General features: G+C 27.8%; 1 protein-coding gene across 4 annotated transcripts in view; it reads right to left on the reverse strand.

The window, feature by feature from the left end:
* The window catches only part of LOC107456467 (kin of IRRE-like protein 1), a 224475-nt gene that overhangs the window by 91200 nt on the left and 120745 nt on the right, over positions 1-12530 (reverse strand). For all 4 annotated transcript variants that reach the window (XM_087166016.1, XM_087166018.1, XM_087166017.1 and 1 more), the window contains exon 4: positions 919-969. In XM_087166016.1, the coding sequence (XP_087022142.1) occupies positions 919-969 (51 nt within the window). The remainder of the gene's footprint in view (positions 1-918; positions 970-12530) is intronic.

Below are 12530 nucleotides of genomic sequence, written 5' to 3' on the forward strand. Positions count from 1 at the left end.
TTTTTATACTTCGTATGTTTTGAAAGCAATTTAGTAATCATTTATTTTACACAAGAATATTAATACTAATTATATTCATATGTTAAATTAATTTTTGAAATAAAGTTTTTTGTTCAGTATATGTAGTGTGTATTATTACCTATGTCTACCAACTATACATTTATCTTGAAAAAATGAATGGTGCCCGCCATTCGACCGATATTCTGGTATTTGCTCTTAGGTACAAAAAGGTTGGGGACCCCTGCTCTAGACTTTTACGAAGCAAACTATAATAATCCAATTTACGTATATAGGGAATGAGAATAAAATATTTTCTTATTTAGAACAATTCTGAATAAAAGAATTTGTCAATAAGTAGATTAAACATTGCTGAAGCCGACCCATAGTGGATTTTATATGTGTTTCCTTTCTATGCAATACTTTTCTTTTAGAAATAATTTACCTTGTTTATATAATATCGTGCAGATGTTTAAAGAAAATGGCAAAGCCCGGATAAAATTCAAAATATGCAAACTTATGGTTATCTTAGAAATGTCAAAAATAAAATAGATATTTTTCAAAAATTTCGCAGAATTCCTGCAAAAGCAGTTTTCTACATTTAAGAAGTTTTCAGATCATATTATCCCAATTTCGAACTATCTACTTTTTTATTTAGATAATTTAAAAAATGCTTTGCGTTAAAGGATAAAAACATATCCACATAAGCTACTTCATGATATATTAATATGAACGTGAAAATACGGTTAACTATATCAGTCATATAAAAGCCTTTCAAAAAATAGCAAAATTTATAAATGAAATTAAGCATACCATGCTGTTAGATGTTCCTATTTATTATTATTAACTTAAGAGATTTCATTCTTGTGACAGACATGTTTAAGAATAACCAATATAAACAACAAAATTAAAGTTACTTACGTTGATTTTCATCGTCAAAGTTCATACTTCGTAATTTGATACCAGGTATTCCTGAAAGTAAATATTAAAGAAATTTATTTCTTTTACAAGTTATGAACAAAAATTAATTCATATAATTCAAAATTTTTCATGCTAAAGAGTGTGGTGTCCGTCGTAGAGCCAAACAAATAATATCTTATGTACGAAATAGTTATTATATAGCATATACACCGAAGAGCCATTATGACCGCAATCCATCAATAACAATGGGCTCGCCCAGGTTCTCCTGGTTTCTCACCCAGGAACAATGTTTTCATGGGGCACATTAGGACCCATAATCCTCATAGAACAATCCCTGACGTCTGTAAGCTACTTGAACATAGTTGCAGACCGGGTTCACCCATTCATGGCAACAGTTTTTCCTGCGGGGGATGGTGTTTACCATCAAGATGATGCACCATGTCAGGATGATGCGCATGATGATGTATATTCCAGTGACTTTCAAGTCATGTCTTGGCCCCCAAATTCACCTGACCTTAATCCAATAGAGCATTTGTGGTCCTACTTGGAAAACCAAATTCGTGCTAACACGCTATTCCCTCTCAATGTGAGGGAATTGTAGGACCAGTTGGTGAGCGCTTGGTACCAGATACCTCAGACTACCTATCAGCAACTTGTGGAATCAATGTCATGGCGGGTCCTAGCAGTTTTGAAGGCTAAAGGGGATCCTACATTTTTCTAGTAAGGTGGTCATAATGTAATGGCTCTTCTGTGTATATTTAATATTATCATATATAACATAGGTAAGAATATTATCCCATGAACTTTAAGAGAATAAGAAAAATTAAACGGAAAGATATATCAAGGAAATATAAGTATCGATCCAAATAAAAGTAAACATTTATCAACAAAAAAAATTTGCATTTCGATTTTCGAACTACTTCCTCTAATTACATGATAAAACTACAAAAATTAAATCGTGTGCCTCAGTATGTTTGTATTTAATGTTTGTATTTGAAATACATTGTTGTAAAATCACATCAAATGAACTTTTTAACAAATAAACTTTGACAGATGGTCTTAAATTTACGTACGAATTAAATCAATAATAAATTAAATTAAATAATATATAGAAAGGCAGATATATAATCGGCAACGTACTGAGAGGTATAACAAAATATTTGAATGGAATGTGACTCATGATAACGCCCTCTGATTAATACAAAACCATCAAATATTTATCTCTCTTAATCGTAGTCGGAAATCTTCATTAACTTACAAAACTTCCAAAAACAAAGTCGGTTAGTTTATTAAATATGCTGGCGAATTTTTCCCATTGTTTTATCGAGCTGAATTTCCGACAATGGAATGATACATTATTCTTTTAAATGTGACATGATCAGGCCGAGTCAAAGCGTCTGGGTACAAATAATTAAAACCATCGATATGTTAGAGGCCCATTTTATCATTTTATCTCAAAGCGACAGTTTCAACAATGGACGTTTCTTCCACAATGTTGAGAAAACTGAATGAAGGAAGAGGAAAAATTCCTAGAAGAGGCGATGGAGAGAAAAAAAAAATGTTCAACCCCAGAAATGTGCCCAGATTGAAATGCTGTCAGTAGCAGGCAGTAACACACCGAAATTATGCGCATTCTTAATGAGTTAGGCGACCACAGCGAAGCTAAAAGTCTATTTTATTCTTTACGACGCAATTAGCAATGTTTCTTTCTAAGCGTATCTAAGTAGATGGCGCGGTGGAGATTTGGTTGGGGCGGTTATGTATAGGAACAGAGCAGGATTTACTGAAAACCAAGAACACATTGAAGACACTATGTTTTGCGATTTAATTTAAATAAAAGAGGACCGAAAACTGCTCAAAACGTGGACGACTCGGAAAAGGAGGTGAAAGCTTTTGTTAATGAGAACCATAAATGTTGCGGTTGCAGTTTATAAATACATGCATCTTTCAATTCAAAGAATAGTTAAAAAAGAAAGACTATTTTTATGCAAAGAAAAAGTAACCAAGTATTCTTTGTAAGAATTTAGTTGCAAGACTTAAATACAATGTTTTAAAATGAATTCTTAATTTTTTTTCTGGAATTGAGTAAAATATATGAGCGTTACCATATAATTAAATATTTTACCAAAGAAACTAAAACTTTTTTATTTTAAGAAATTTGTTATCTTTTTATTTTCGATAAAATTTATTATTTATAGCTTAGTTTTTCAATCAAAAATAAAAAAATAATAAGTTTTAATAAAAATTAAAATTTTTGTTTAAGGTCTTCTAAAATAAGGAATTATCTTTTTTAGATGGATCCGAGAGCATGAATTAAAGCATTTGAATTACAATTGTATAATTTGATGGCAATAATAAGCAAAAAATTTTGCGTCAAGCTCGGTCACGTAGATGTTTAATTTCTATATCGTTATAGTTCTATTTTCTGTAAAATAAATTGCATGTTAATCAGCTTTTAAGCTTTCTAAATGAAAGTACTTTGCAAAAAAAGGAATTTTCAAAAGTCTTTAATTTGAGAAAAGTGTACATCGCAAACTGATCCTGTGATATAGTTAAATATTTTGTGATAACAGTTGTATAGTTAGGTAGCAGTAATTAGTAAAAAAAATTTCAATATTGCCACTTATATGTTTGTTCAAGTTTTAATTGTTATTTATATTATTTATGTTATTTATTTATATTATAGTTCAGTGTCTGCCACTGGAAAAAAAATATTATTTTCTTTTCAATAGAAAATATTTTATATAAATCAGATATTAAACTTGCAAAAAGTAATATTTTTATAACTATTTTTGAAAGAGTACAATTTTTAAGAGAGCGCCTTAAAACTTTGTATTTACATATTTCATTTTATTAGTTGTATAGTCTTGTAGCCGGAATTATCCATAAGCTAGCCTTGAATCAAAGCAATGAACTTATTATACTGCTAGTTAAATGTTCACAATATTTTCAATCAGCATCGTGATTAACCTACAAAACCTTGATACTTTAAATTCTACTTAAATTTTTGATGATTGGTTTTGTTCATTGGTTGATTGTATTTTTTTTACTTTACGTCATTTTACTTATTAATTTAATTCTTAAACAAAGCTCAAAGTGGCCATTTTGTTTAAACAAATTAAGCAAAGCAGGCAAAATTACACACACGTGTAAATAAACAAACTAAATTGCTTACAAGGCTTCATTTTTTTGAGAAATTTGAAAAGCAAAAGTAAATTTTAATTTGCCAGTATTATTTAATTATTCTTCTCGTGATAACCAAAATTGAGATTCATTAACCAAATAAGTTAAAATTGAATTACTAATCATAATGCAACTTAAAACGTTTTAATATAAAAACTTCAATTTATAAACAGGAATGTATTTCCTAATTTATTTCCAATTGCTTAAGTAGAATCTCACAGATGTTCTTTTGCCTTGTTATAGATAAGAAATGAAGATAAGAGAAGATCAATACGAGAAAAAAGTGATTACTATCGTTAGACTTATAACATTTAATTACAAAGGAATTAAATACTGATTAAACAATGTGAGTTATTTATTATTCAAACATAATTAATTATTTATTTCCTTTTAGATAAAATCAAGCACTCAAAAATATTAAAATGATTTTATTAGAAAACGAAATCAATATATCTAACTATTCTCTTCAAAAGTTAATACACTGACGGCACTGAAGTAGTGAAACTTAAGGGATGTGTTCTGTAAAGACTGCCATTAACATGGATTTTTCGAATCCTTATCAAATATTAAATAAAAAATATACGTACTGATATTTTTATATCGATGTTTAGTTGAGAAAAAAAGAAAAACTCAATACTGCAATTCGCTTGATATTAAAAACAGTTTCATTTTTTCCTCCCGTAAGTAAGAGATTTTAACTCTCCCTAAGTTTGTAAAAATTTTTTGTTTTAACTATTGATTAGAGTATTTTAAATGACCATTAAAAGTATGGACCATATTATATATATCAATCTGCTTTGTCAATATCATGAAAATTTCTTTTTCTTATGGATAATGGAAAAATATTATCAGTTCTCAAATTACCAATCTCTACTCTTATTTTCATAGTGTTTTCGCAATGAGGTGATCCGGGCTCGAATCCTAGCAATGGCAGGTCAATACGAATTCCGCAATCGGCATGTATCAAACACAGTGCTAGTTTAAAATATCCTCAGTGGTAGACAAATCATGAGTCAGAGTCCATTTGCCATCAGACTAACCGTGTTAGCTTTTGTGGTTTTCCTGTCTTGTTATGAGAATGCGGGATAGTTCCATTTTGAAAGTCCTCCAAGAAAACAAATTTTGTCACGATATTTGATCCAGAAATTCCCTTGTCTTCTGAATGAGGTTCATAATTACAAGGCTAAGGAGTTGAATATTAGCAGTCGTGAACCCAAAATTTTGTCTGCTGTTTAATGGAGTTATAAAATAAAATACTGTTATAAATCTAGAGTAGATATTTTGTGAGATGAGGAACGGTACTTAATCCATAAAATATCTAAATATGAGAAAATGCAGACGAATAATTTTACTTTAGCGAATAATTGTACTTTAATTTTTTAATTTTAACTAAATTAATAGTATTTAGAGAGCAACATAGAGTGATATCAAAATTGTCATTTGGCAAAAATAGTCTTCTCAGTGATAATTTTGACACCGAGAAGAAATATGGTAAAATTGACTAACTTTCTGGTTCTATGGCAACACCAAAAAGCTCGGTAATTTTTACCGAAGTCCTTTGTAGATGTTGGAAAAATTACTTATATATGATGAAATTTTGTAAATGTTTTAAAACTTTTAAATTTGTCATGACGTTACCTTAGATCACGGCCTTAAGACCATTTTTTCGGTTAAGTTTGCATTTGAAATTTGTATTCTTTTCTAAGTGTGTTTACTAATTAAATTTTGGAAACCAGAATTTATGTAAACTGTTATTATATGAACTAAAAAATTTCTAAATAAGTGATTGAAATACCAGATTTGTTTGTTTTTTGTAAATAAGAAATATGTTGGTGTTTTTTTTTTACCAAAAATGTTATTACTGTAGAGTGCAACAATTTTACCGGAATTCTTTCTTACGTATACAAATTATAAATAGCTTCTCTAATTTGTTACTATATGAATCTAGGTTCTTCTTGCGACTAAGATTCCTTAAAATAACTTAGGTTATGTTCAAAATTGCTTTTAACTGCACAACTATCAAATTTATCAAATTGCAAATTGGTAAATCGATCTAAAATGTAAGATTTTTTGATCTTATTTATAAATTGATTCAACCTACCTGTTAATGTTACCTGTTAATTCAACCTGTTAATTTATGAAAATTCTTATATCACATTAATCACAAATTTGTATTTCATAAGATATTGCTAACATTTTATTTGCGTTTTAAGAACTTGTAAATCTTCCTTACAGACTCACATACAGATATAAACAAAAATATTTCATTTACTTAATTCTAACAAGTCGAAATCGTTGTCGGAAGTTACGAAGCTAATTAGGTAATTTCTGAAAGTTAACTTTTGCAATTAACTCACTGCATTAATTATAATAATTTCTTTTTTTATTTTCTGTAGTACGAAAATTACATTTATCTAGATTTATTATAATAATTTAAAACAGAAAAAAAGGTTTTATAATGTCAGTTACATTTTATATAAGTTAAAGAAAAATTTAAAATGTTGTTGACGCTGAAAAGATCTGAAAAAGAAACTTAAATTATTCCTAACCCTTTCATAAACAATGTTTCACAAACTTCAACCTCGCTAATTCTGAAAAGTCTTAACAAATGTTTCAAGACAATTAGTCCCATCTACCTTGCTCTTTAACTAACTCATGGAGCTCAAGTTTGAAACAAAACTCTTTAAAAGTGTTAAAAATAGCGTCATCCCATTTATCCTTTTGCTCAAAATTTCACACTGCCATTAAAACACATTCTGAGAACAATAGAGTGTAGTCAACATTATTTTTTCTAAAAAAGAAGCATTCTTTACATTCCACTGGGAACAAGGAGAGAAGTTTCAGGCTGTTGGTAGTAATTTTGCTCTTCTTTTGAAAGAAAGTTCACGTTTGAATCCCGTGAGAGCTTGCCCTCCTTTCATTTCAACAAGCATTATTTGTGGCTGTATCTTTTAAACGGAGTAATTTATAATATTATTACCAGTACAACGTTTTTTAAAGTAATAATCGATCTATTCACACAATTGCGTTGTTCTTTAAAGAATTATTTGTTTGCTAATAGCTTTATAAATCGATTTATTTATTATATCCTTCTAGGTAAAGGTAAAGTCTTAATCATTATTTTTTAGCACCAGTTCTTGGGAAAATTTAATTACAAATTGATTATGAAACAACCATTATAAAAATGTTTATGGATAATAATTTATTTCGTTATAAAAATATAATTTTCACAAAATACGCATAACAAAATGAATATTATGTTATAGTTTATTATTTAAAATCACCATTATCAGTTCAAATAATTTTTTCAGAGACAAAACAGGGAGGCACTGCAGAAAATTGAAGCAGAAAATTGAATTGAATTTAGCAGAAAATTGAAATCTCCAGAGACCTAGTACTTTTACAGTGCTAAGAAGGTTTACTTTATAGTAACGTTATGAGACAATCTTCGGCTTTTAATACATCTAGCTCACCAGTGGTAAAGTTTTAATAATTATATTTTAGGATCAGTTCTTCAGGAAATTTAATTTCAATTTAATAATAATACAATGAAAACAAATGGCTTATACTGAGACCGTACTGTATGGAAATATTTCCGGTAAAAAAATAGCATACTTGAAGAAGAAAGTAATAAAATTATTAAAATAATTTTGTGTACCAACGAAAAATATTGGGAAAAATTGCAATAAATAATGATATGCAAAATAATGTATTATTTTGATGATAAATCGTCAATAATAATCATTATGTATATCCAGATGAGAGGTGTACATGCATGATGGCGTAAGAATTGCAGCGGCAAGCTTACATTGCTGCTACAATTAGCGGTGTCCGATAATTAGTGGTGTAGCCCAACGCCACCGCTTGCAGTAAGACAAAAACACGACATATTGAGTAAAACATAGTAATTAGTTCACACTTGAGCAATTAAAAAGCTGAGCGTGAAGTTGTTCGTCAGAAGAGGCGTCCAAAGTAGTAAAACATCATGAATCAGCGTGATTTCTATCGGCAATGGGCTTAGAATGATTGCTGCTAATGCTGAACACACTGTCTAAAAATATCCGAGGCAAGCAAATAATTTAATAGTTTTTGTGAAGATTGTGCACGAACCTTTATAACGGATCTTCCCCAAGACACAAAAAAGAAATAAAACTGTAACTGTTGGTGATTAAAGGCTAAGAGGTAATCATACGAGGAGCTGTTTTACCATTTTGAACAGCAGTGATATTTCTGGTAAAGAATACGGTATTTAAACCATTCATTTGGTAATAATTTCGTTCATATTGCAAACATTTACTCTATTTTCCAGTTATCAGAATTACAGTTCTTATTGCTACTTATTTAGTAAAAAATTCAGAGCTGAAAGATACTCTTGGTTGAATAAATGGCTTCGATGTTATGCTCTAAGATATCATGATAAAATTACCAACGTTTTTCACAATTTTTAAATTTTATCATATAATATAAAAACCATATTTTAATGTAAATTTTCCAAAATCATTATACAATCACTTCCACAAAAATTATGGGACTTTTTGATGCTCCCATACAGCTAGAAAGACGATAAATTTCAATGACGTACTTCTACGATACGACCGTATTCATATGTCTATTCATCCATCCACGGATCGTAATTTTGACCTGAACCAGAGCATGATCAGTCTCCAATTCAGTACCCCAAGAGGTATTGATTTGTTATTGGAACATGGAAAACTTTGTAACCCGACATATTTAACATGCATCCGTCACCATTTATGACTCGGGTAGTCTTTAACCGACTGGGATCGTACTCCCGTTCTCAAAAACGTGAGTCCAGCACCCTGCCAACCTGGATATCCTGGCCATTGGAATCTGGTTAGAGGATGTAATGTTAATTCTGTTTCATCAAGTATTGAGGCTGTGCCTTTTAAACGACATTATATGACAAGCATACAGATGTTTGAAAAAATAATTAATCTATTTACACAATGACTTTGATTTGAAGAAAGTCACTTATTTATAAATAACTTACGATTACCACAATAGACTTGTTTTGAAAATAAGCTATATATTTTAAATGTGTTTTCGAAGCTCCCATTCATAAGTTTTTTTTTTAATTAAATTTTTTAGTAGCTTTAGTATTCTAATCCTAATCTTATTTTTAAGATTGTTATGATTTTGTAAGATTGTCCCAGATATATTATGTTAAAGTGTAAGTTTGTATATTTTAATGTAGTGATATATTATTATTAAAAATTATATAGTTGATTAAAACGTAAAATTGCAATAGAAAAATATTATTTCTTAATAAACCATGGATAAAATCTTATTTAACCATGTTAATTTAAATATTGTATGGATGGGGATTTCTATAGCATAGGATATTCTCATTTCATCTTCCATATAATTTCAGGCTATTAATGAGCCTTATATTCGGCAGCCATATTTCTATGCTTATTTTGCTTCTAATTATGCAATATCCAACATGTATTTATAAAATAAATTAATAATTTTTGTTACTTTATTTTTTTAGAGAAAGCATTTTTTCTTTACTTAATATTTTCTTCACTCATTTTTTCTTTACCTATTCTTCTTTTTTTATTTAAAGTATTAATGATTTTGTACAAATTTGACTTTAAAAACGGTCTTAGCCTTGCGGTTTCTAGACATTATTATTGCTGTTTTTAAACATTTCTTAGTAAGCGTGAATAAAAGAAATTTATAAGTTAGTTTGATTTTTTTTAAATATCAAAAAAGAGAAATAAATTATCAGTAAAAGAGCTGCGAGCAAAATTATTAAATGTTTAAGTTCGCGTGTCAAATGTTTAATTTTAAAAATTCCTCTATTAAAAAAATACTTTTAAATTTTTTGTGAAAGAAATAGTAAATATATAAAAGGAAGATGCTTTCTCATTTACTTGGAACTATCATATTTAAAATAAAACACAATTTCCATAATTTTTTTAAAGTTTCTTTGGTGCTATCTTTGTTTTTTTTATTTGTTTTGATACAGGATTTTCTCGCTATTAAAGATTATCAGTAAACTTACATAATATAATATTACTGTCGAAGATGAAGTAGTGAAAGAATTTTAAAATCAGAAAATTAAGAAAAAATAACTGCTATTTGAGATTAAAGATAAATTGTTTGATTTTAGAGAAACAAATATAATTGTCTAGACTTTTTATTGCAATTTTAAATAGGAAATTGATTGAACAATTGCAATAAAATTTTAAACAAAAATTCCTTATTTAATGTTTGAAGTTACTATCAGAATACATATTATTCAAAAATGCTACAAGCAAGTTAATCACATTCCAAATGTTACACTAATTAATAATTTAATTAGCGCAGTTATGCAGTTTTAAAATTTTTGTACGTGCTATTTCTATAATACTTAAATGCAAAAATTATTTGAAATACATTTTTTTAAGAGTAATAGTTTCCAGGCATCATACATTTTCCGAATCTTTTATGTGATGCATTATTTTAATTGTCGAAATATAAGGATTACAATAATAAAAGAGTTTCAAAATGAAAAAAAGGAAACAAAATTATATGAACAAGTAATTTTATAATTGGGGCATTTAATGTTTTGCAATTTAATTAAATATATTAATATTTAACTTAGAAAACAAATAACATGTTAGATATAAACTCGAGATTAATACTTTGCACAATAATATCTTTATTATTTTTACTAAAAAAATATGTTGTAACATAAATTTATAAAACAATACCGTATTTATAAATTTACGTTCATTTAAATTTTAATTAGTTTCTTTTCATAAAATGAACTTTCAGATCAAATTTCAATACTTCTTAAGGGATTAATAAATGCTTTAAAATAAAATAGATGCATCAGAATATTACATTTGTTTATTTTTCTAAAATTGTTGCTTTTAATACTATTATTAAAACAACAAATGAAGAGTCCAAAGGAAATAAAGAAACTATATTTCTCACAATTTAGTTTAATATTAGCCTTATAAATTAACTTTTTAAAATTAAAGTGCCGAGTTCTTTATTTTTTACGCATTATTATTCATAGTCCTACTTTTAAAATAATTATTTATGTCATGATTTATATTTTAACGTACTTAAAAATGTTTATTGCAGTATGAACTACTATTAACTAATTGTTCATCACGATAATTAAATATGTACTAATCTAAGAAAATAATAAAATGATGAGCTTTAAATGCATTACGATGCATTTCACATTTTTGTCAGTGTTTACAAAAAGTAAATTTTTTGTAAATATATTTCCTGACTAACTTAAATATGAAATGTTGACTCTGAAATAGTTTTCTGAGTTTTCAAACTGTAGAAAAAGTCATATTATCTTAAATGTCACTAGTTCCTTTGTTTGATATTTTTTTACTTATTCTGATTAAAGGCATTTTTCGAAAATGGTGCTGAAAAGAAAGAAAGAAATAGTTATATGAATTTCTTTATTACAAAAAAATAAAAAAGCTATTGTTACTCTCAAATGTTGGTTATTACTATTCAGCTGTAAAAATATTTAGGGAGAAATTGTTTTTTAATTACGTATTTAATACACCGATCAAATGAAATATTGAGATTCATGAATAATTCACACAATTACAAATTATACTTGACTTTTTTAATGAATCAATGTTTTTTGTATTGCAATTCTAGTTTGCCTTCAATACATTCCCCACCATACATTCATCAAATTACAAAAAAAAATACTTTCTATGATCATTTAAACATTATTAATGCATTGATAAAAAAAAATTTATAAAAAAGGTATTTTTATTTTACTGTATAGAAGCAGCATCCATCATTGCATGTAAATTTTACCAATATTTACCAAAACAATGTACGGAAGTTTTCACAATGAACATTGGTAATAAAAAACGAACCACCGTGAATAACTTTTGATATAATTATCGGGTCCTTAGGGCTCAATAGTAATGGTGAAAGAGGATGACTTCTTGAGGAAAATATGGGTTATGGGATTAAATTACAACTTCTTTAAAATTTGATTTCTCAGAATTTATTAGATTTCTGTGTTTTGCCATGTAAAAACTATATTTTTTAAAATGATCTGAGAATTTTTTATACCTTACATTTCGAAAATTTTCGATTATTAGTAAATAAAATAATAAAAAATAATAAATATTTACTAAAAGTTATTCAATGCAAATTATCTTTGAATAAATGAAATTATAATTGAGTGTAGAATTTTTTTATCCGGTTAAAAAGTTCTCAAGTAAAGATGAAATACGCAAAAATTAAAAACGAATATTAAGTGGTCTTAACTTTGGTTCTAGTTTTGGACCGTTGGGATGAAACTATTGGGATAATATTTCCCGAATTCCAGCTTTCCCTTATCATTTGTGGTTTAAAAAAACGAATCCGCAGAAAAAAATTGTATTTTTATTCAGAGACAGTGCCATTTTGTGTCTGATTTTGCAACTCAA

Source organism: Parasteatoda tepidariorum, chromosome 6 (genome assembly GCF_982258835.1).
Source record: "Parasteatoda tepidariorum strain Cologne lab strain chromosome 6, Ptep-v5.0, whole genome shotgun sequence".
NCBI classification, from domain to species: domain Eukaryota; kingdom Metazoa; phylum Arthropoda; class Arachnida; order Araneae; family Theridiidae; genus Parasteatoda; species Parasteatoda tepidariorum.